General features: G+C 38.4%; 1 protein-coding gene across 9 annotated transcripts in view; it reads right to left on the reverse strand.

Annotated features, from left to right (window-relative positions):
- The window catches only part of LOC116322598 (CUB and sushi domain-containing protein 3-like), a 228863-nt gene that overhangs the window by 190964 nt on the left and 11182 nt on the right, over positions 1–26717 (reverse strand). For 8 of the 9 annotated variants that reach the window (XR_005614833.1, XR_005614834.1, XM_039619520.1 and 5 more), the window contains exon 2: positions 22561–22783. Coding sequence is in view for 6 of the 9 variants with exons in the window: in XM_039619520.1 (XP_039475454.1) it covers positions 22561–22783 (223 nt within the window). In the remaining 3 variants the exon portion in view is untranslated. Of the gene's footprint in view, positions 1–11136; positions 11144–22560; positions 22784–26717 lie in introns of those variants that run through there. The other variant, XM_039619519.1, reaches the window with a different exon arrangement.

Here is a 26717-nt window from a genome sequence, read left to right on the forward strand (position 1 = left end):
AATGCTTCTCCTACAATCATCCAAAAATCTAGAGAAAAAAAGGCAAAAACATGTTCTTATGATCACAAGTGAGGTGGATAATAAAACAGAAAACTGAACTATCGCACTGTCATCATATCAGCACTAAACAGCAAAGGAGTCAGGATGCCATGGGTTTAACCGACAATATGTGGAGACAGTGTTTCTAAATCTGGCATTGGAAGGGATTAAGAGGTGACAAGTCAAGGTATGCATCAAAATTCTATACCCCCTTCTATACTCCCAAACCTCAAATTTCAAATGTGGACAGGTCTCATGTCTCAAGTTTGCTGATCGGCATAATGTTGGACTTTTTTAAAGTTGAAAATCTGAGCAAGCACCAGCTTAAACTACAGGCATGGACACATTCCTCCACCTAAGAAACACTTATTCTGCTTGTCTGCAGAGACAAGGACATGTTATGAGTGCAACTGGTTTTGAGATAATTAGACTGCATCACATTATTAATGCATTAGAATGATAATTAGAATGACACTAAAGGGTCCTGAGGAATGAAAGAATCTACAATGTCTGAACCTCACAGTGGAACTGCAGAGTACTTACTGGGGTTGCACATTTCACATCTATTGTGTAAAATCTTTCAATGGTCCATAGTCTAGACAAGGTCTGGATGATATGGATCAAAAATCTGTTTTAATGATAGTACTGTCGGATACTGCAAATTTTGACAGTGATCTGATACTAAATACAGGGCCAGTATTGCAGATACCAATATAGATACTGATACTTTTAACTTACAAAGGCAGCTTATGTAGGGAAGAGAAGTGTCATGACTGATAGGATGAATCATCATCAATTTGCAAATTCTAAATACTTTTTAATGAACACTAAATCATTGTGATTTTTACTTTCCACAATAATTAAAACAACAAAAACACACCTTTCAGATTTTCAAGTGGGTTTTTTTTTGAAGATTGAAATCCAATGTAAATGTGGCTGTCTCTATAGGACTTTCAATCAGCTTATTTTACAAAAAGGGTCAGACATTTCTCAGAGTGCAAAAGTAAAAGTAGTTAGTCAAAACAAAAAGTGAGATGTCAAACACCTTTTAAGGGAATGTGATAAAAGTGTAAAAACTTTTAAAAGCATGTTTCTCCTTATCCATACACCAGCCTGAAAACCTTAAAGAGAACATGAAACACTAAACATATATAGACTAATTTACATCACTGACATAGATGTAACACTGGAGGCTCTCCTCCACACAGTCCTCATTTATAAAGGGCTTTACAAACTGGAACAATATGGCTAACAGGTGGATTTTCCTGTTTGAATGAAAGGGTGGAAGAATGAGGGTAGATCTGTAAGAACCAGAGATGTCCACGTATCAGTAATGACTTGTCAATCATCAGTTATTTTCATCTTAATATTTTACCATCTTAAAGCATATTAAAGTTAATTTTACTCTATACGTTTTTCAAGGGGAACAGTAAAGAAGACTTAAAACTAGTGTTTGAGCACAAATGCTCATGAAATTGCTAAATAAGCGAATAAGGGAGCACTTTCTCATAGAGTTCTGTCAACTGTGATTTTTTTTATCAAACAAGAAGAGCCCCTATTGAAAAAACTCTAGTTTTGAGGGATGCCAAAGTTACAGTCTAATTGCACCAGAATATCTACTCAAGACTTCAATTACTACAGGTGTCATTTCATTGGCTGAATCTTGCCAGGATGAAGAAACCAAACTGGTGGACTTGGGAAATTAGAGGAAATGTATTCTAATACTTCTCGTGACACAGCATGTAGGCACAGATTGGCACTGACTCATCAAGTTCTGCTGGATCAGTCGAGGCCACACCCAAGTTGGCAGCTCTCTTGCCACCTGAAGGCAGCACAGAGATCGTTACAACAGTGATTTATATGGCACACTGCAGTGCTGTCTATTCACACCAGCACATGGTTGTGATGTATGAGTGGCAACAAACCCCTGGAAGCAAGATAAATTAGCCCTCAGTTAGAGTACATTAATATGTTCTGACGATCAAGGGGGTTCCCACATGCCCCTCTCTGTCCTACGTTCCCAGATGGCTCCCCAGCCTGTCAGTAATGTATCTGGGTTGATTACTGAGGAAGGTTCCCCAGTGGGGTTCCTCTGAGAATGAAGTCCCTGTCCCTCCAGGCAAAAGCAGTATCCCTCTCCTGTCCTGTTCTGGATGAAGATCAAAGATGCTGAACTGTATGGGAATCACCAAAGGAATCACTACTAATGCTGCTGCCATCAATCCTTGCAGTCTCTAAAGCTGTTAACAGTCACTTGCTTCCATTTATTTATTTATTTTTTGAAAACAAGTTAATACTTTCTCCAAACTGTCCTCTCAGGATTGAGATGTACATTTATTGTCCCAGAATCCAAATGGAGAACAAAAAAGTTTTCATATTGCTGCGGTGACAGCTTGCTCGTATTCTAGTTAACTGTGAGAATCATAGAGAATGCAAATGAGCAGGAATGTGTTCTCTGTCCTAATTTGCATGATAAATGCCGCTCAAAGATTAACTAATTATCCAAGGATGGTAACATTTTTAAGACTCTCTAAGTGGGCAAAGTAAATATCCTCTGTATCAGTGACAAATCAGTGACAGGTATGGTGGGGAAACCACTTGGATGATGAATGGATTGGAACCCATAAGATGGTTCATATACATACGCTATTTTTGCAGCTTGTTGCTTTGTGACCAAAAATATTTATCACAATATACATTTGGCGATAACGATATAACTGGGATAGACAAAATACTTTTACCTTTATTAGTGCAAAACCCCATTGTATTTTCACTTAAACAAGCAGCTGTTTTTTATGTGCATTAAAGTTATATAAAATGTAATGTGCAAATGGAGTTTAACAAAAGGGAAATGGAAAGTGACATATCCTCCTACCATGTATAATATACAGTACCAGACAAGTATCAAACAAAATCCGACAATCCAAAAAGTACATCTGCTAAAACATTTGACAGATTTTTCGAGAGCACCGTGTTCCACATAAAATTTGATTTGCAGCTTGTTGCGTATTTTTGGCAACGACAGCCCACTAGCATGCTCTACCAAAAAAGTGGGTATCAGTTAAATGGTTGTAACAATCCAATATTATTAACAATTTCATTTTCCTATCGTGGCCCAAATTATTACACCGGTATTACCGTGAACGGTATGATATAGCCCAGCCCTAGTTGGAATATTATTAACAAATCAACACCAAGGGGCCTGCTGTCTCAGAAATAAGGAATAAGACTTGGATATCAGACAGAAGAGTGCAAGCTAAAGTATACTTCTATCTGAGATTGTACAAAGAAGGCATGTTTAATACCCGATTATGGATTAATCTCACCTTGGGTGGTAGTCTAGACTCACTAAGGAAAGTAAAAGTCTAAGTCATGAAAAAATAAAACAAGAATAAATGGTCTTGTATTTGTATAGCGCTTTACATGTTCAGTCATCCACCCATTCACACACTGGTGACGGTAAGCTACGTTGCAGCCACAGCCGCCCTGGGGTGCACTGACAGAGGCAAGGCTGCCGGACACTGGCACCACAGGGCCCTCTGACCACCACCAGTAGGCAACAGGTGAAGTGTCTTGCCCAAGGACACAACGACAACCAAGACTGTCCAACCCAGGGCTCAAACCGGCAACCTTCGGATTACAAGACAAACTGCCAACTCTTGAGCCACGATCGCCCCAAGGGAAAAAGGCAAACTAATGTCTGGCATAAGTTTGTAAAGTCGACAGTAACTGTTAATCTTAAAACACATTTTAACATGCAAAAGCACGTCTCACTGTATTTCACATCAGTGATATGCCTCAGTGGAAAGGAGGGTTATATAAGAAATACTGACAAAATAAAAAATAAAGACAAAATAAATTGCAAACTTTGAGAAAAAAAATGATCATAAGCTGTAGATAATGCAGCTTACAACTTTTAGCTTATCAGTAAAAATAAGTGTATTGATGCAGGATAGAAACGGATTACAGCACCTTTCATTAAAGCCGGTTTAAAAACAAAAACCTTCTGACATAATCATAGCAGCACAGTATTCATTAAGCATACAGTATGTTCCCATCTAAGAAACTTTTATGAATTGTTTTAACAGCTTTTTTTCGCAAAAAAGTTAAAAAAAAATTCTGTTCAGCTCAGTGAACAGAAATTGCAAAACACTTCAGAATGCACACAAAACCATTTGTCCAACAAGAGTGTCACTTTGGATATAGAGCAATAGCTTTCTGAAAAACTAATGGATGACAGCAATGCCAAGGTAAAAAGAATGACTTACCGCTTTGTATCGACACAGTGCCAGTGCAGTGTAAGTCAGTGCATGTTCTGCCTCAGTGCTTCTTGCAAATCAGGCAACAATTCAACAGGTTTGAGGAATGAAACACTAGGTAGTATTATGTACTGGAATTGCAGTTGTCAAAAAAAAAAAGTAAAACCATCTACAAATCATCTGTGAATTTCTTGCTGTAGTCCCTCTCATAGCCACTGACATCAGCAATTCCAACTTCAGGACCCACAGTTTTATGTTGCCATCTCATGTCTTCCTTTTGGGGGGGGAAATCCACATAACTGGTTCTAGATAAGCCACTTGTGCCAATTCTGCATTGGTGGGAAAGATATATATTGTGACAAAGGACCAGAGAGCTAACTGAGCAGCTGCAGCCCTGCTTCCACCTGAAGCAAGGGCTCCCTACCTCAGCCCTCAAGGTAGGTGTCAAAAATTCCCACCATTTGATTAGTGTGTCACTATAGCACTTGCGCCGTGAAGAGAGGGCATGTGAGACAGGAATTATGTACTTCTATTTGTCTAACTCAGTGTCTGTCTACCTCAATTTGGTTCTCCTTCAATTCTGCAGTAGCTCTTATACAATCGCTCTCTCTCACTTGTTTCTGGTTGTCTGTTTCTGGTTGTTTATTTACTCTTAATTTTCTTCTACCCATCTTACTGGTTCACCATTTGTGTCGTTTTGGCTTTTTTGTGTCTCTTTGGTTGTATCTGCCTCCCTCTCTTTGTTGCTACACTGCTCTTGACCTCTTTTAGTGAAAGAAGAAAGAACAAAAAGCGATGGAGTGGAGAATGTGCCTTAAGTGTTGTGGCTGATATTATCAAGTAAGCAAAGATTAAAGTGAACTGCCTGCCTTCAGTTTACTGTTGGAAACAAAGGGCTGGGTGGTGGGGGTGGGGGCCTCAACAGAAAAACAAAAAAGGCAGTTGATAATGTCAAATCATTCAGTCAATTAATTTCTACATTTTTCTGACTTGAGGTGAAAAACATGAATATGGCAAAAGTAACTAATTGGATTGAAAAGTGAAAATGAAATATGGGCAAACTCTGAAGGATGTTTAGAATGCTCGTATATTCTCCCCTGTCTAATTGTCTACACATCTTTAACTTGAAAGAGTATCATATTGTCATTTTCTACAGTCATCCACTTACCGTCCATTTTATTAGGTAAATCTGCTCAACTGCTCATTAATTCAAATATCTAATCAGCCAATCACATGGCAGCAACTCTATGCATTTAGGCATGCAGTCATGGTGAAGATGACCTGCTGAAATTCAAACTGAGCACAGTGAGGGAAGAGCTTGAATGTGGTATGGTTGTTGGTCGTTTCTTTACAGAGAACGGTCCAAAAAAGAGAAAATATACAGTTAGCAGAAGCTCTCTGGGTGAAAGTGTCATGTTGATGCCAGAGATCAGAGAAGAATGCTTTGAACCTCTAAAAATTAGATTAAAAAAGAAAAATGCTATCAGCATATGGATGTTTCCTATCAAGCCATTTAAACACTACTGAACTGTTTACCGGCTACAATAATGCTAACTGTGGAACCAGACTCACCAAATCATTCTTTTTAGCCTCCTAGGACCTGATGTCCATATATGTGGACATCACATTTTGGGTTGTCTAGACCAAAATACTAAATTTTGCTCTACTAGGGCCTGATATCCACTTACAAGGATATTATACTGCAACTGTGCTATCGAAATTTAAAGCAAATGTCCTCATATGTGGATCTAATTTTTCTCGGAAGCAAAAATCATGTAAAAAAAAGAAAGATAAAATCTGGTAATTCTTTATTTTTACATTCATCAGCCCAAATAGCAAAGAGAAATTTTAAATGCATGCCATGAAAGAGTTCGGGTGTTAGGAGATTAAATCTAAAGAAGAGGACTTTTGGAGAGATCCTACGTAAAGGATTAAGGAACTGCAGGTGTTTGTTTGTTCTTACACTCGACATGCCTTTTCCTATACAGCCTTCATCAAAAATGTCTGACTGAGGTGGCTGTCCTCTATCTAAGTAAGAACATTATAGGATTTATAAGAATGATCTTGAACTGGTAGTGGTTATCTATTTGAACAAGGCTTGGTTACTTTGGCTAGATGGCCAAATGGAGGAAGAATCCTGGCACTTTCAAACTCCATTTCACAGTTATTAAAACTACCATGTTACTGGGATTACTCATAGACATAATGATTTTATACGCTTGCCCTGATGTCTCACCACAATCCCTCACAGGAGTCCACAGAGACTTCCTTGGAATTCATGGCTTATGTTTGCCCTGTGATGCAGTATAAATTCTGAACCCATATATACAGAAAAACACGCACCCACACACATGAGTGCCACTATCAAATTAATTCAATTAATAACAGGTGGCATCAAAGTTCCAGACACATCCAAATGACAAAACAAACACGATCCACATCACCACAAAGTGCCGCAACAAAACCATTACACAGCCATTAATCCTGCTTTTATTTAATGAAAACCTCATTTTGGATACAAGAGCCATAATTAATCACCAGGTTTAAGAAAATTATTGAACATCCAAGCAAATGGCAAATGAAAAAAGTTAATTAAAACAGAAATGACGTACAAAAAAGGGATTTCTTAAATGCCACACACATGCCACCACTCTTTCAAATAGCGTCAGTGAACAAAAATGAATAGAGACCCCTGTAGTTCTCAACTGCCATGACACAATATAATAAAACTAATAAACTATAAAACCGCCCTCAGACTGTGTATCAGTTATTTAGGGAAAAAATGTTACGTTCATGTCCATGAATACAAATCAATAGATTAAATTTCCAGTGTTTTGCAAACTGCCATAACAGTACGGTCAAAGGCCATGTGGGTTCACTGAATGTTTTGATGAGTATGAAAATGATGTGAATCATGTGCTATAGCCTTTACGGTCACCAGTTGTCAACGCAATTTAACACATTCAAGCCTGACATGTTCCAGCTCTCCACTAACATTGTGAGAACACCACAAGCGTTATTATCTGGAGGGTGTTTTATTTCTCTTGTGACTTGTAGAATCAATGGCAGGTCATACTGAAGCTGTTCTGGTGGCACATGGTGGGACAACGTGTTTGTAAAACACTCACTGTATCAAAAAGTGAAACAAAAACTACGCATAGAGAGGACCACTCAGTCAACTCAGTCAACTGGCAGTTTACATCTATGTCTGTCCAGAGTTATATGACATATTGACCAAAGATATAGAAGTACAGCAATTTATTAAAGCATATTAAGTGTTCAGCCGATAAACCTTGTTCTAATAAGTTGTATCCATGATGGCTGACAAGATGTTGTTGCTAAGAAACACTGAAATCTAAAACCTGGATGCTTTAAGTGGAACTGATGGTCCCACAAATGTGTCCGTCCGCAACTCCAGGGTTTTCCACCGAGACATTCTCCAATGTAGTCCTTCAAGATCCTGACTGACGTAAGCGACTGCCAAATGTCTACTGGTTGACAGTGAGTTCACTGGGGATGGGAGAACCGCAACAAAAAAGCACAGACAGTGGTTGTGGAACTTTTCAAATGATTAGTTCTTTATATGTTGTAACTTTGCTCTTCTCCACAGCTTCTGGCCAAAGACTCAAGACATGTTGAGGCTCACTACAGGCAACCTGACAACATGAAGATCCATACAATAACCATGATTATGCCCCACGATTACTGTCACAAATCAAGACATCAACATTTAATCATTTTAGCCCATCAGATGTTTGTATGAAATTGTGGAATAAAAAAAGTGAATTACTGTTAGGCCTTAAACATTTTTAGTAAGGTTACAGTGACCTTTACCTTTGACCACCCAATTCAAGTCAGTTCACCCTCACGTTCAGGCGAATTAGCACCATCTTCACCTTTCCATTTGATAAAAAACTTCACAGAGGACGGCTGCATACATGCAATAACACAAACCCTCCCCTCACTAGTAGCTGAACACGTAAACAGCAGCACAAGCTCAGTAAAGCTCCTGTTTTAAAAGCATGTAAATGTGAATCTGCTGGGGCACATATTAACTACTAGCAATTACCCAATAGCCGCATTAGCCATCTCTCAAGTTATCAATAATGTAGCAGCTAGCAGCTATGGCTGATTATTAAGATGATGAAAATAAACTGATGCTGGAGCTAGGCAGCAAACATTATTATTATATAAAAATTGCCCATTTGTAACATTAATAGACAGTATTAATTTAATAGGAAAACAAAATTATTTTTGTTTCTCTTTAAAGTGAAAATGAAGCTAAGAAAAGTCTACTAGCACTTAGACACAGTAACAGCATACCTTACTGGCTCTGTTTGATTAACAAGTTTTATGGTAATATGTTTTTTTTCTAATATAAAAGCCTCTTAAGTTTGCCATTTTTCCTCCATGGCATTGAAAGTGGTAATAAGTATTTTAGGGGGTATTGGTATTGAGTTTTAGATCAAGACAACCCTGTTGTAGTGTGGGTTCTGAAGAATGAAAAATGCCAGACTATATGTATAAATATAGATATAAAACCACTGAGAGTTCAGAAACAATTTCACCTTTTAGTAAGCTGAGCAGGTCAAGATGTGAGAGAGACAGGCACAAAGTCCATTTTTGTGTGTGTGTGCCTATACATTAAATGTAACAGGTAGCATTCCCACTTGTGCTGTGTTAAAAATGAAAAGGGTGCACATTCATACAGGAATCTGACCCATTCAGATGTCATCAGTTTACAGTTTTGCACAGAAGTGCGTGTCTGAAAGGGGCTTATTTGTGCAAGCAACAGTAGAATAAAAATCGCCGTAACTCTCCTCTCTTCTGCTACTCTCAGCATATAATATCAGCACAATAATGAGTGCTCCACCAAGCCATTCTCAGGCATGAGGGATTGAACATAATGTAAGTACAGCACAGAGTCGGAGGAATGAGGAGAAAAAAAAAAACTTCACAGAGCAAAGAGAATACATAGATCAATGGGGAGACACACTAATCAGGTCCATCACGGGGATGTCAATTCTTTTTCATGTTAAAAATTCATTGTCGCTTTTGTCTTGTTCCGTTCAGAATTTAATTAATTAATAGCATTAATAAATTAAAGAGCTCTTTAATCTTAATCAAGGTTTCTATTTGTGAATACCCTCAAAGAGGAAAAGAAAAGCCAAGAACAGGGTTGCCTATTATTACATGCACCTTCTTAGTTATTCCAGATGAAATGACGCCTGAGTCAACAGCACATCAACAAGAGGAAAGAAAAGGAAAAGCTCAAAATAACATAAGTTCTGACGTTGTCATATGAAAATACGCACTTTTCAGAACAAGTTGCTGGGAAAGTATTTGTTGAATCTTTTCTTGACAAACTTCAACAAAGAAAAACATACACAAGTTACAAAAACTTGTTCTATTCTCCTTCCCAATGACTTTTGTTTTGGAGAGAATTAATTGTGTAAGAGCATGAGTTCTACTAGCATACTCTTGGGGCCCTAGAGGCACAGACTCGTGGAATTATCATTTTCTGGCACCACACAACATAGCCTCACAATGAGAGAAAAATCCACCACTTGGTAACAACAAAAGTGTGAAGAAAGCACAAAGAGCAGCATTGCTATTCAGAGGTTGGGGTGGTATAAGCAAAAACCCATCAAAATCTGAGCCATTCACTTTTGTCTCACAGCAACTTTTCCCTCATTCTCTCTCAGTGGCAGGATTAGCTCCAAGTGAAATATAAGCAAAATATCATGTCTGACGTGTGGCTTAGCAAAATGTTAACCCTTTATTATTAGTAATGTTTCTTAAAAATGAATGACATGACACATCACTTACATAATCTTTCAAAAATAGTAAATATGACTCAAATGCAAAAAATGAATTATAACTGCAACCTATCAACCGTAGTTCCAAAGAGTACTGCCATGAACAATGAAGCTATGTATTTGAGAAATATAAGATATATAAGATACCACATCAGTACAGACCATTTATATTGAATACACCCACATGTGCTGCATTGTAATCTTATTACTTTGAAATCTCACAATCCTTTTTCCAAATATCACACATCTACCTCTCTCTAACATATATATACATATCATTATCATCCTGGTATAATACAATGCTCAACAAATTTCTTAAGCCACCACCGAATTCAAGATTTATGCCACAGCTGTCCTACATTAATAGTATTGGTAATTACCAAAATAATTTTTTTTATATTTATGTATATTTATGTAATTGTTAATCCACCAGTATGCACACGCTCTTTAATCAAAATCAGAAATGCTAAAATATAATTACGTTGTTATCCATGAATATACAAAAAAAGCAAGAAAAAAATAGCAAAGCACATTAATATTGTTTTTATTAAGATGCCAAATTACAGTCATTTACTTTACAGAAAAATGTGTTTTTCTGTTTTTCTGACTGTGGAATATTTAGCAGCGAGGAAATTTTACAACTGGACTTGTTGCACAGATGGCATCCTAACACAGTACCACAAATGTTCCTTTCTTTCTTTTTTTTTTTTATCTTTAGTCTGGGAATTTAGCAATTTATAGAAAAAAAATAGCAGTGATATAATGTCCACTGTTTATCATCCTAACTAAAAATGTCTATTAATGTTAGAGATGGTCAGAACTACTAATATTTGCTGATAGTTCCGACTTTAAGGTTATCATTTTTTATTAGCCATAGCCACTAGCTGCTCCTTAAATGATAACATAAGGCTAATGTGGCTATTAGCTAATTGAGTAGTAGTTAAACGGCTAATGTTAAAATGTGCACCCGCCAGTTTAAGATTTGTGATAACTGCTTAATTTTTTAGGGTTTTACTGACCTCTTGAAAGTCCTCACAAAGTGTCAGCTACTCTTCATGTGCTCAGCAGCTAATGAGGGGAGGGGCTGTGTGCCTCCCCATCTGCAGCAAGCTGTGTGAAGTGTGTCAATGAGAGGAGGGGAAGACAGTGTTGCTTGTCGCTAATACTGTTGCAAATGGGTTTGTAATCCAACACCAAATTATGGTAACTTTGATGCATTAAGAGCCGCGCACATGTGCATCAGTAGTACAACTGATCAATATATAGAGTTTAGTTAACACTATATATAGATCAATATATAGTTCATATGTAACTAATACTGATATGTTAACAGTACTACAATGCAATCTAAAAACTTTATTATATCTGTTGCATCAAAGTCAGGATGGCCTTCCTTTGGTAGCAAACGCATACCAAGGGAATGCATTTTATTGGTTGTTATCAGGCCGATGCTGATAACAACCAATAAAATCCAACTAACTGATCTGACCTACGTCAAAATGTTGTCATTAGTCTTTTCAACCAACAGCTTGCTGGTCTGTTAGCCACAAGGGCATGGTAATAAAATGAATGAGGCAGACAATTTAATAAAGGTTAGAATTAGCACCTTGCCATTAGAGCAAAAGTTAGAGATTAAACATTTGAGTACACAACCACTAGAGGATTTTGACGTCATTCAACTGAGAAAAGACAAAAACCATTCATTAAGTCAAAACTGGTTCGAAGCGTCATTCTTCTGTTTTCTTTACCTGCTCTATGGAGCAGGATTCAAGGATCTAAAGCATCTTTGCTGTGAGATTGGGCTTGCTTTAAAGCCATAATATAGTGGCTTAGATTGATGCTGGTCACAAATGTGCAATTGACCTTCACAGTCTGCAGACAGAAGAGAACAGGTATGTTCTTAGCAAAATAACAACATGCCTACAACCTCTGTGAGCTCTAATACTGTTACTGCTAATTCCAGTTATCTCTATTTCCCCTTTTGCTTATTCATGCTCCTATTAATCTGCGCTTGTGATTTAACTGATGAGGTGGATTTGTATTTGGATTCACTGAGCAGGTACTTTTTATCTTAGTGTTGTGCCAGTGAAACCATTAAAAATTTTAGGACTGGTTAGCATCTCAGTATATTGTGATATACTTTTTTTAAGTAAAACGCCCGGGTGCAAGAACTTGTGTATATATTGTGTAGCTCCCTGGCGATTCCTAGGTTAAAAATACTGAATATTTATTGCTATACAGACTGACTGTGAAATATTGTTAGTTAACTATAATGCTAATGGCATTTCATCATTGAATCATCAAAATATTGATTCAGCAAAGCTCCCCTTTCATCCCCTTTCATGTTATCATCACTGCATAACATTACAGCTTCAGATGCTTAATCTGACATCTCTGTAAACAAACACCTCAGAATACAGTTGGGAGTATTATGGAGAGTCACAAAGAATTAAGAAAAAAATACTATATAATATACCAACTAACTAAAGTACTAAATACTGCTGAGAAAATATCGTCAGCTCACAAGGCATTGCGCACACTATCCATCACTAGCCATCCCTGACCACAAGGACACCGACTCTGCAGTGAAAAGCTGGGAAAAAAATTAAACAAAAGCTATTGAGCAGAGTGCTATTAACACAAATTCAACACTCCTCTATTTTGCTTTACTTTTCAGAAAATTATTGCCACTGTAGAGATCTGTGTTTAGCTTTTGGTATTTGGATAGATTAGTTGTAAAAGTGATAAAAGCTGAAATCTGAATTCCAACTCAAATGTTATCTCTTTTTATAAAGTTATTTCATTTGGTTATACAAGCCAATTATCTCCAGGTATTATACAATATGTGGGAACAGCAACGTATTAGAAGTGAGAAAATATATACATATACTGCTCAAAATAAATTAAAGGAACACTTTTTAATCCAAGTACAGCAACAAGTCAGTTTAACTTCTAGGAAATTGATCTGGTCGTTTAAGTAGCAGAGGGAGTTGTAAATCAGTTTTAGCTGCAATGTGTAGATAGGTGCAACAATGAGACAACCCCCAAAATAGGAATGGTTTTACAGGTGGAGGCCACTAACATTTTGCTAAGGTGAGAGTCAGTACTACTATCATGAGGCGATTTGTGGACCGCCTCAGGTTGCATAGGTAGACCGACTCCTGCATGATGGCACATCAATATATGTCATTGCCACAAGGTTTGTGTCTCCCAGCACAGTCTGAAAAGCATGGAGGAGATTCCAGGAGGCAGGCAGTTACTTTAGGAGAGCTGGACGGGGAAGAATAGAAGCTCCTTAACCCATCAGCAGGACCAGTATTGGCTCCTTTGTGCAAGGATGAACACTGCCAGAACTCCGAAATGGCGTCCAGAAGGCCACTAGTGTCACTGTCTCTGACAGGCTAGGCAACCTGACTGCCATCAGGTATTGGGATGAAACCCTCGGATGAAGAATGGATGAAGAAATTGATACCACTGACTTGCCCCCACAAAACTCATTAGAAGAATATTATGGTTTTGCCCATCCAATCCTGCAAGATTCCACCTCAAACCATGCAGGAGCTCAATGGTGGGTGGTCCAGATCTGGGAGGATATTCCCAGGACACCATCCATCGGCTCATTAGGAACATGCCCCAATGTTGTCAGTATGCATACAAGTACATGGGGGCTATAAAACTACTGAGTATGATTTTGAGTTGGTGCAATGAACTTTGGACAAAATGGACTAACCTAGCTGCCACCTATTTTTTCACTTTCATTTTTGTGGTGTCTTCAAATTCAGCACTCTGTAGGTTGATCATTTTTTATTTCTATCAAATGATGTGTCCTTTGACTCTTACATTACCCAGTGCATATCAATAAAGATATCCAGAATAATCTTTTTTCCACATTGAGATCTGATGTGTGATAGTTTTATGTATAAAAGCTAAACAGCTCTATCTAAACAGCCAGCAATCTGTAAGAGACTGACCTTAAACCTTTAGATATAAAAATGACAAACATACAGGGAGTGCAGAATTATTAGGCAAATGAGTATTTTGTCCACATCATCCTCTTCATGCATGTTGTCTTACTCCAAGCTGTATAGGCTCGAAAGCCTACTACCAATTAAGCATATTAGGTGATGTGCATCTCTGTAATGAGAAGGGGTGTGGTCTAATGACATCAACACCCTATATCAGGTGTGCATAATTATTAGGCAACTTCCTTTCCTTTGGCAAAATGGGTCAAAAGAAGGACTTGACAGGCTCAGAAAAGTCAAAAATAGTGAGATATCTTGCAGAGGGATGCAGCAGTCTTAAAATTGCAAAGCTTCTGAGCGTGATCATCGAACAATCAAGCGTTTCATTCAAAATAGTCAACAGGGTCGCAAGAAGCGTGTGGAAAAACCAAGGCGCAAAATAACTGCCCATGAACTGAGAAAAGTCAAGCGTGCAGCTGCCAAGATGCCACTTGCCACCAGTTTGGCCATATTTCAGAGCTGCAACATCACTGGAGTGCCCAAAAGCACAAGGTGTGCAATACTCAGAGACATGGCCAAGGTAAGAAAGGCTGAAAGGCGACCACCACTGAACAAGACACACAAGCTGAAACGTCAAGACTGGGCCAAGAAATATCTCAAGACTGATTTTTCTAAGGTTTTATGGACTGATGAAATGAGAGTGAGTCTTGATGGGCCAGATGGATGGGCCCGTGGCTGGATTGGTAAAGGGCAGAGAGCTCCAGTCCGACTCAGGCGCCAGCAAGGTGGAGGTGGAGTACTGGTTTGGGCTGGTATCATCAAAGATGAGCTTGTGGGGCCTTTTTCGGGTTGAGGATGGAGTCAAGCTCAACTCCCAGTCCTACTGCCAGTTTCTGGAAGACACCTTCTTCAAACAGTGGTACAGGAAGAAGTCTGCATCCTTCAAGAAAAACATGATTTTCATGCAGGACAATGCTCCATCACACACGTCCAAGGACTCCACAGCGTGGCTGGCAAGAAAGGGTATAAAAGAAGAAAAACTAATGACATGGCCTCCTTGTTCACCTGATCTGAACCCCATTGAGAACCTGTGGTCCATCATCAAATGTGAGATTTACAAGGAGGGAAAACAGTACACCTCTCTGAACAGTGTCTGGGAGGCTGTGGTTGCTGCTGCACGCAATGTTGATGGTGAACAGATCAAAACACTGACAGAATCCATGGATGGCAGGCTTTTGAGTGTCCTTGCAAAGAAAGGTGGCTATATTGGTGGCTGATTTGTTTTGTTTTGTTTTTGAATGTCAAATGTATATTTGTGAATGTGGAGATGTTATATTGGTTTCACTGGTAAAATAAATAATTGAAATGGGTATATATTTGTTTTTGTTAAGTTGCCTAATAATTATGCACAGTAATAGTCACCTGCACACACACAGATATCCCCTAAAATAGCTAAAACTAAAACAAACTAAAAACTACTTCCAAAAACATTCAGCTTTGATATTAATGAGTTTTTGGGTTCATTGAGAACATGGTTGTTGTTCAATAATAAAATTATTCCTCAAAATACAACTTGCCTAATAATTCTGCACTCCCTGTAATGTTAACCAGAGGGAAGAAAGACCGTTTTTACTCCTCCCATGGCCCTCCAACTGACAAACTGAATTATAGCAGAGTTTGGAATGACTATGACTTAAAGACCAGACGAGACCTAAAGACAAGGTTATGTCCATTTCACATTTTGCCTTTCCAAAACATGAAATGGACATGCTGAAGTTGCAGTAAGCAGCAGTAACAGCAGAGGGAGAAATGTTATTTTATTTATTTTATCTAATGCCAACATGAAAATAATCACAGGAAAGGGTTTAAACAGACATTATTAACACATTTACATGTATATACATGTTAACCACTTAGCTTAATCGTTTCTGGTGATTACAAACCCTGGGATGTACTTCATACGTTTTTTGCTCACCATCGACGTCTTCACCTTAAGTGTGTGTGTATGGAGCGGGGTGGAGGGGCCAACACAGAAGGCAGCACCGAAGTCAGTGGAGCAGACAGGTGAAGTTTAAACACAGTTATTCAAGTTGACTACAACTGTGGTAATGTACTGTAAATGCAGTAAAGCTGCTGAGAGCAGGGAAGTCTTTGCCAGAACCAAAGCATGTCCTGCTGATAATGTTGCAGCTGCTCCCCCTGAACGGCACAGGAAGACAGACTAGGACTCAATAGTCCTCCTGGCTCAATGAGACCAATAACAGAGCTTAGAAGGAAAGTAAATTAATATGTTTGACTCCAAATAGTTTCAACTCTCAGTCCAAAAAACCCACAAATCAAACAAAACACAAAATTAAAAAGCCGACACATGACACATCTTACTCTGGATGGCATTACCTTGGCCTCCAGTAATGCTGTGAGGAACCTTGGAGTCATTTTTGACCAGGACATGTCCTTCAATGCACATATTAAACAAATATGTAAGACTGCTTTCTTCCATTTGCGCAACATCTCTAAAGTTAGAAATATCCTGTCTCTTAGTGATGCTGAAAAACTAGTTCATGCATTTATTACTTCTAGGCTGGACTACTATAATTCATTATTATCAGGATGTCCTAAAAACTCCCTGAAAAGCCTTCAGTTAATCCAAAATGCTGCAGCAAGAGTACTGACAGGGACTAGAAAGAGAGAGCATATTTCTCCTGTTTTGGCTTCTCTTCATTGGCTCCCTGTTAAATCCAGAATTGAATTCAAAATCTTGCTCCTCACATACAAGGTCTTAAATAATCAGGCCCCATCTTATCTTAATGACCTTGTAGCACCATATCACCCTATTAGAGCACTTCGCTCTCGCTCTGCAGGCCTACTTGTTGTTCCTAGAGTATTTAAAAGTAGAATGGGAGGGAGAGCCTTCAGTTTTCAGGCCCCTCTTCTGTGGAACCAGCTTCCAGTTTGGATTCGGGAGACAGACACTATCTCTACTTTCAAGATTAGGCTTAAAACTTTCCTTTTTGCTAAAGCATATAGTTAGGGCTGGATCAGGTGACCCTGAATCCTCCCTTAGTTATGCTGCAATAGACGTAGGCTGCCGGGGATTCCCATGATGCATTGAGTTTTTCCTTTCCAGTCACCTTTCTCACTCACTATGTGTTAATAGACCTCTCTGCATCGAATCATATCTGTTATTAATCTCTGTCTCTCTTCCACAGCATGTCTTTCATCCTGTTTTCCTTCTCTCACCCCAACCGGTTGCAGCAGATGCCCCTGCCCCTCCCTGAGCCTGGTTCTGCCGGAGGTTTCTTCCTGTTAAAGGGAGTTTTCCTTCCCACTGTCGCCAAAGTGCTTGCTCATAGGGGGTCATATGATTGTTGGGTTTTTCTCTGTACCTATGAAGCGCCTTGAGGCGACTTTTGTTGTGATTTGGCGCTATATAAATAAAATTGAATTGAATTGAATTGAATGAGAATTTGCTATCATAGGCAGATTTATGGGGAAGATTGTTAAATGTGTCTACAATTTATCATGTTGTAAATCATACCATCCCTGGAGGGAGACAAGTAGGGTTGGAGTTTAAACAAAGGACTTGTATGTGTCATTCATCACAGTGCACATATCCTTAAGGGGCACTACTCAAAGTCCAGCAAGTATAACAGAAAGTTCACTTCCATTTGGTCTTCTGTTTCAGATCTTTCTCCTTCACTTTTTCTATAATTCCTTCATATTCAGAAATTCTGGATTATTTTCCATTGAAGCTCAGAGAGTTGTTTCTTGTTTATACATGTGCACATACATTTACATACATAAATACATCCTAACATTTGAACAAGTTAAAAGTCACATAGTAGCTAAACATTAGTTAGGTCCATTATATACAATTTCTGCACTCTGCCAACCTTTCTTTGCCTAACAAGCCCCACATTACACAGCTGTGCCCCATCTGAACTGCTCTGGTCAGTGTTGGTAGGCAGGCCTGCCTCACCAGCTACAGGTCATGGTTAGGAAACTGCAGCTTCCCAGATACATGTCCCCAGTTGCTCAACCCCAGCCCAAATCGAGGTAGAAGACCATAACCCAGTTTGTTACTATAACCAGTAAGCAGACTAACTTCACTTCAGATGTCTCAAGAGTTCAAGTACCCAGCTGCTAATTCTGATCCTGGTAATATTATAATTAAGTGCATCCTTATTCTGTTGCATATAGACCCTTGTAAATAACATAACTCATTATTGGTCAGTGGCCTTTTTTGTGGGTCTCTCTGTTTCCAGTAACTTTAAATTGTGCTCTGTTGGGTTCAGGTGACTGACTTGGTGATTGAAGAAGATCTCATTTCTTTGCATTGAGAAATTCTTGTGCTTTTGCAGTATGCTTTGGTTCATTATCACTTTGCTCTGTGAATCACTGTCTGATCAGTCTTTCAGCATTTAGCAGAATCCGAGCAGAGTATAAACCTGTACGCTTTATAATTCATCCTTCTACTTTTATCAGCTGTTGGATGATCAGCAAACAATTGTAACCCATTTCAACTGGCAACACCTGCCCATCTAATAACAATGCCTCTACCATGTTAGATAATGTGTTATGCTTTGGATCACAAGTTCTTTATTTCCTTCTCCATATTTTTCCCCATCATTTTGGCACACACTAATCTCCCTATTTTTTCTTCAGAGAACTGTGCAGGTTCCTTAAGATGTTTTTTTCAGTTGTCTTCTATGGTCTTTTGGGCCTTTTGGTGTTGCTGGTCAGTGCATTCATTCTTTTCAAAAATGCACCACATAATTGAATTTAATACCCTTAACCTCCTAGGACCTGGCGTCCACATATGTGGACATCACATTTTGGGTTGTCTAGACCAAAATACCAAATTTAGCTCCACAAGGGCCTGATATCCACTTACGAGGACATTATACTGCCTCTGTTTTATCAAAATTTGCGAATGTCTTCATACATGGCTCTCAGTTTTCTTAGAAACAAAAATTGGGTAAAAAAAAAAATGCATCTGGTGATTGTTTGTTTTACATTCATCGGGTCCCAAACAGCCCAAATATCAAAGAGAAATTAAAAATGCATACCATGGAAGAGTTTGGGTCTTAGGAGGTTAATATTTTTGTTATCTCTCCAAAAGGATGACTGTATTTTTTCAGCCTAATGTCACTTGCACTGACATCTCTTTGGATTTCATATTTAAAATTACAGTGAAAAGCTATTAAAAAACCTCAACTTCCTGTCAGTCACTTGTTCAAATAATTTTGAGCCACTTGAAACAGGTAGACCATGTATGAAAGTGCAATTATTAAACAGTTACTGGAAAAAAGAAAAATGATTGGAAAAACCCTCTTTAATTAACACTGCACTTCAATCACATCTTGATTGTTTGATTTAAAAATCCAATGTGACGGTGTACAGAGGCAAAACTACAAAAAATCATTTCTTTGTCCAACAAATTAAGGAAGTGTATTAAAGAACTGTATTATCATTCAACACATGAAATAACAATGATCCACTCCGGGGAATGCTATTTTCAATTTCAGTGAACTCCTTTCATGATGTGATAATATCATGTTATCATTTACATAACTGTTCAGAATAACTGTAATTAAAAACTGGCAAATGTTATTTGAATTAGGGCTCAGGTTTCAGGTAAAGCATCACAGTTGAACAGAGTTTGTTGCAATGATTGTTGGATTAGGAGACAATGAGATTATTTTTGTAAATTAAAATCTTTTATATTCTACAATTTATGAAACATGTCTGAGTCATTTCTAGATTGAAACTAACACTATATTTATTTCAGCTTTAAGCCTACATGGTTTGATAGTGGGTCAGTCCAGTAACAGTTTGGCTTGCTGAATGTTGACAAGCATTAATTGCTGTTTTGGGAAAACTACACGCCCACATGAAATTTAGCACAAGTAAAGCAATTTTTCTGTCTGCATGACTGATTATAAAAGGGATGGACATGGATCATGACAAAATTTAAAACTGATCCCATTCTTTAAAAAAAAGTTACATCATCAACACAGACAACAAATATTGTCTTTTTGATAATACATCAACATTGTCACAGCTGAAATCATGTCGCTACAATAAGAAAACTGAATAATGACAAGCAGATAAATCTTCTTCAGTTAAATAAGAATATAAATTTACCCTGAAGCAAGAAAGCAAAATTTAAAACAATCGTTTTTTTCCCTTGATGTTTTCAGAAACACATGATTACAAAAGAAAAAAGGCAAGAAATTATTTTTGTCCTGGCTATATTTGAACTAATGCCAGGACAGCAACCACATTAGCTAGCAGGCATGCTAGTTTATTTAAAAAAACAACAAAAAAACAAAATCGCAAGCAGCTGATTACTGGTATTTAATCCCACACCTGTCTGTCCTTTTATAAGTTTTATATTCCCCATTGAACGGCTGTTTCTAATAAGGATAATAACGCATATAGTTATTTATAGTCAGATATATTCATCAGACTTGCAGAAGCAACCTGTTGGTAAGTTGGCAACTCACTTTGAACTCATGAGCTAATCTAGTAGTTACTGAGGTTCGCTGTAAATTGGTAGAATTGGGATCAAAATAAAAATTATGACATTGCAAGCAAGGTTTTTTGTTTTTGTTTTGTTTTTTTAATGTTACCAAAATTAAAACAAGCGTGAGTCAGTGTGTTGATGGAACAGCAGAAGATTTTTGGTTTGGTTCAGTTTGCAGTATTTGTGCAACATGACTGATAATTGCTCGTACTGGTTCTTTCTGATTGTTGATTCTTTCTGGTTGTTTGTGACAAGACTTACGTGAGACTGTGAGATCAGGATGCAATGGTGAATCGAGCAACATGGTGACAAACCTTTTAGTATATAAGCCTGATGGTATTATGCAATAGGATCTTTTAAGTATCTAAAGTGATTCATCTGCTAAAGTATCAGCAGTGATTCAGCACTAGAATTATTCTCCTTCATTGTCACTCTTTGCTATAAATCCTGCATTCTATTATCACTGACCTCGGTCCACTTCCGCTGAAGTTGAGCCACATAAATGGGCCAGGAGAAATCATTTGGCACTGCCTCTTGGAGTGTTTCACTGTGAAATACTGGACCCCACTTTCGCCTCTGATGGAGCATGCTTGTGAATAGAAGTGGGTAATCAAAATGTCTCTAAAAAAAAAAAAAAGAAAGAAAAGAAAAGGTTCTGACAGGTTTAAAAACTGATCTGCGTATCCACACTTCTCTATCAGCTCAGCGTACAGATAATCTTCTCATAATATACATAACACTTATCTGTGAAGACTGCGTTTATTTTTGAACAATTTCGTTTTGACAAGGAAAATGTGAGACCTAAATGGCTTTTTCCTTTGAAAGTGAAACACAAAATGATTCTTTAAAGGAGGATTTATTTGGGAAAGTAGAAAATAGAACATCCCAAGAATGCTAGAGTGCAGATTTTTTATGAGTCACATATATAACGTGTCCTTTAAACAACAAAATATTTATATATTTACAGATATTTTCTCATAAAGCACGTCAATGATGATTGGCTTAAAACCTTCACAGTTAAACCAATTTGCATGGTTTGATGGCTTCACTGAGCACTGAGTTGGTGATAGCGTGTTAAATAAAAAGCATTAGCAATATTTTAATAATCAAAATCCTTGAGGAAGGCATGTCCCACGAAAATGGCCAAGAATGGTGTTCTCTGAGCAAACATCTCTATTAAAACCTGAGCAGTTAGTGCGTGTGTTTCTGTACATGGATGCCCATTTTGGACAAACTTGCATCCACAGTGTTATTATAGGATCACTACATTGTCAATTTCACACAACATTTAAAACAATTGTGTGAATTTACTGTCCAAATAACACTTTCGGAGGGAAATACTAAAAGAGGGCAGCCTGAAAATGCAAAGCAACAGGGACTTTTGTAAGAATCTAGGAAGCCACTGAGTAAACAGTTGTTTGCCTGTTCAGTGACCAGAGAAAGCAACAGGAAATCTTTGTGTTTGATGTTCATGTTTTTCTGATGTTTGTCTCCACCTCTGTCTCCTCCAGTAAAGTAGTCGAATAAAAAAGGTAGGTAGTGAGCTAACCCATGCATCACAACATTCCCTTCACGTTTAAACCTAGAAAGATTTTGTGGACTTTGTTTGGTTTTTTTTATGTATACTTTAACTGAAGAGCACCTGTCAGATCAGCCGTCAGAGTCACGCAGCACTTCCCTTCTCCTCAGTAAAAAAATCTTCAGTTTTCAGAAGGCGGTTACATTTCCACTCAAAACAGTGTCAGAAAAGACTGGACACACAACACCCCTTGCACACCACATGAGACTTGCCTGACATCTCCCTGAAGAAAATAAGTAGCCTTTGTCATGTGCAGCCTAAAGATAAACTTTCTGTCAGAACTGAGCACTGAAGGCTTCCCTCCCTTGCATCTTTCCACCCCGGTCTGCCAGCTTTCAAACACAGCCTTCAAGGTGCACGGCCGCTTCCTTACCTCGTTCTGAAGTTAGCCGGGTGTGGATGCCCGTCATACAAAGATAAAAAGTCATATTCCTCCTCCACAGCGAAAGATTGAAAAACTATATGAATCCTGTTCCCCTCCTCAGCAACAATCACCCAGGTACAGTTCGCTCCATTTGGATATCCATATGGAAAGCCAGGACTTTCTATTGTCCCATTCCTGCCTTTTAAAGTGCCTCCACAAGAATGGATAAAACCTGGAAGGAAAGAGAACAAACAAAACATCATTATCCAATGCATATAATGGGTTTGTGTGAGACTCTCAGCTGAAGAAAAATAAAGTAAAATGCTCTGCAGCACAGAAACAAAAAGAGTACTTCATTTTGATAAACTTCGTCTGCTGCAAGCATCCAAGCAGCAATAAATAAAAGAGATATTTTAAACAGGCCTGCACAGAGACAATTCCAAATAGCATTTGTTCATAACAACTGAATGCACCCTATGATGTTCATGTGCAATATTTCTTTAACTGAGATCAAATTGTTTGGAAAATCCCTATTGTTCTCAGCTGGCAGAAGCTACGAGGGAAATCTGGCAACCAGCTGACTAAGAGCCAAGTTTTGTGTTTCCATTTATGATTTCTGTTTTCTTTCAGATCAAATAATGACAATAAAATGCAGAAAGCTGCTGCAGTAATATCAAAAATGTATAATTGAGGATGCTTTTGAAAAAGATTGTGATGTGTCATTAGAGTCTTTTTTATAGGGTCTAAAAGTGCCAGAGATAGGCAACAAGTAAAGTCTTCTGATTTGGTGCTTCAAGCTTTTAACAGCAGATTAGTCATCCGTCTTGCACCAGCTTACTGAGAACTGATACCCTAGACACATTATGTTAAACCTCATACCATCACTGTCAAGCTACAGTAATCTGGTTGCTTTGCTAACCTTTGTAGTGTTGATGCAAAGGAACGTAAGTGCCACTACTAAGCAACCTCGTTTTCACACAGTCACACCTATTCCCTCCACACTTCCACATCCAGAGTACTTCCGCAGTTACACAAAATTGCTCCCATGCACACTGTGTCACAATGCAAAGAGCGTCCCCTTTTCATTTCAGGCTATCTTGCATGTTGTCTAATGAAATGCAAACGTAATTAAGATGCATGGTTTACCCCCCACAATTTACCCCTTGTGTAATTAGCTTTTCACACTTGGTAAGTAAAGGATGTTTTGCATAGTGTGTTGCCCACACACACACACACACACACTGCAGTATGGGGAAAAGCAAACACACAGATCACTTGGCAGTTGTGCCACTGAAATGGCCTCTAACTAGACAGACAATAATACGGTTGCCTTATAAACTGAAGTGACAAAACAGTCAAAATGTTAAACTGTGAAGCAAAGTAAAAAAGTTAATTTCCCTCTTGTCAGACTGTTACATTTCATTACATTTCATTTTGTTACTTTTAGGAAAAGCGTGGAAGTTGTGTATAGTCACCAAAACAAGGTCTACTATGAAATATATGATAATGCACTGAAATACTGCATTTTTCAGCAGTCTTTACTCAACGGGGTCATGATCCAGCAAAGCACAGGGGTCCTGGCCTAGAATCCAAGAACCGTACATCTTCATGCATATACTGTGCAAATAACTTAACCCCACTCCACCCAACTGTCCACCCTGACCTGTGTTCATTTTTATGTAATCTCTTGTGATTTTCTCATAGAAACAGTTACAAACATAGTGTGTCAGTACAGTTCTATATGTAACGCATAAAATAAAATGTCTGGTGATGAGCTGCTGTTCTAAATGCAGAGGAGACAAATTCTTGCCAAGATTTGTTGCATATCTAAGTTGCAATTATTTCCGCCAGCACAGAGCAAACTGGGTAATCACGGCAAATTTGGACCATTGATGCGCCGCCTACAGGGTCAACATGATCCAACCTGTGACATGGTGCTTTATGTGCATTCAAGCACTCTTGGGAATATCATAAATTGCCAGAACAGCACTCATCAATGAGCCACCAAAGTTATGAGCATGGGTGGAAAAATGTGGATTTTTGATGGCACATCAGGTTTAGAAATTTGCCAGCATGACATACATGTCTGGCCAATAAGTAATGTGATATTTGTAGGTGCTGTGCTGTTGCATTTTTATGTTTTCCCAAGACAACATGGTCTAAAAAGAAATTTTGAGAAGCAATGTTTGCAGCTGTACTATTGTTGTTTTACATTACTAGAGTTCACTTGACTCAAAGATTTGGTTTGTACAGGGAGAAAATGCATATTAAAACACTATCCGAATTCTGATGTTTCCTCTGTTTCCTTTCCAAGTGATCTCTGCTGTTTTTATGAAAATATTTTTGAATACATTTTGCCAAAATTCAATTTTACCAACCCATTACCACAGAAAGTCATGCCAAATAAAATTAACATAATGTTCTGTGACATTCCATTTACTCTACAAGCTTAGTCTTACACAGAATTATTGAAAGGAAAAAGACATGTGTTGTTTGTTTAAAAGGCTATTCAACAAATTCTATACATAAAGTTTGGGTAATTTGCCTGTGCTGTTTTCAAAGAGGTCCTGCCATGAGTGGAATATGCACTGTTTAAAATATATAATATAGCTTTACTGATATAGACTGGGTAATGTGTCATATCATTTGATGGAAATGAAAATTATCAACCTACAGAAGGTCGAATTCAAAGACAACCCCCCAAAAAGAGAAAAAGTGATGTGGCAGGCTAGTCCATTTTTGCCAAAATTTAATTATAGCAACTCAAAATGTTACTCAGTAGTTTGTATGGCCCTCATGTACACAATGCATGCCTGACAATGTCAGGGACCAGAGCATCACTGCACTTTGAGGTACAATCTTGCAGCATTGGTTGGCTTGAAATATAATGTCCCAGAGATGTCCTATTGGATTTTGGTCAGGCTACCAGTCAATGCTATCAGTTCCTTCATTCTTGAGAAACTGCTGCATACTCTCACCACATGAGACCGGGCATTGCTATTCACCAGGAGGAACCCAGAACCCACTGCACCAACATAGGGTCTTAGAATAGGCCCAAAGATTCCATCCCAGTACCTAAAGGCAGTCAAGCTGCCTAGCCAGTAGAGGTCTGAATGTCCCTGCATGGACCACCACCACCGATCATGCTGAACGATGTGACAAACATCATAATGTTCTCTGCCTTTTCTCCAGACGCTTTCATTTCTGTCATCTGCTCAGGGTGTGCATGTGAAAAGCACAGGGCACAGCGGTGGACCTGCCAATTCTGGTATTCTATGGCAAATGCCAGGTGGGCTCCACATTGCCAGGCAGTGACTACAGGGCTCATTAGAGGATGTTAGGCCCTCAAACCACCCTCATGAAGTCTGTTTCTGGTTGTTTACGACTGAAAAATAAACCTTTAATGGCTGACACAAACAGGCACAAAATAACAAAGGCAAAAACAGTTAAGAAAGCAGGCATCCAAATAAATCCATCAATCAATAAACAGGATCCATCCAGTTAAACATAGAGATTACTCAGTGAGGACAAAAGGAAGTGCAGCATAACTAATGAGAAACAACAGGTAGAGGAACACATGGAAACTCAATTAACAACGAGGAGGCGAAAACAGTCAAGGAATCAGGGCACAACAGACAGGAAGTACACAGGACAAAAAAGAAACAGCCCTTCAAAGTAAAACAGGAAATAGCCAATGGTAACAAGACTACCAATGCTAAACAAGACAAAAATGAAAAGGAACCAAGGCACAAGAGAAAGGCAGGCATTACAGAAACAATGGAGACATGACTCAAAACCAAAGAAAACTAAAACTAAAACTTGTGACTAGAATAGATCTAATAACATAGTGAGAATGGTTGGTGGGATTAAAGTATTTCTGAAGTGGCTGTGGCTCAGGAGGTAGATCAGGTTGTCTACTAATCGGATGGTTGGTGATTCGATCCCTGGATATTCCAGTCTGCATGACAAAGTATCCTTGGGCGAAGATACTGAACCTAGAGTTGCTCCTGATGCGTTCATCGGAGTGTGACTGTTAGACAGAAAGCACTTAAGCATAGAAAAACGAGCTTGTGAGAATGGAAGAATGAGGCTTGTAGTATAGATGGCCTTATTGTTGTTGGGTTATGCTGCTTTGTCCACTCTGCTGGTGTTATAGTGTGAAATTC

The sequence above is a fragment of the Oreochromis aureus genome, linkage group 11, assembly GCF_013358895.1.
Source record: "Oreochromis aureus strain Israel breed Guangdong linkage group 11, ZZ_aureus, whole genome shotgun sequence".
In the NCBI taxonomy this organism is placed as follows: Eukaryota; Metazoa; Chordata; class Actinopteri; order Cichliformes; family Cichlidae; genus Oreochromis; species Oreochromis aureus.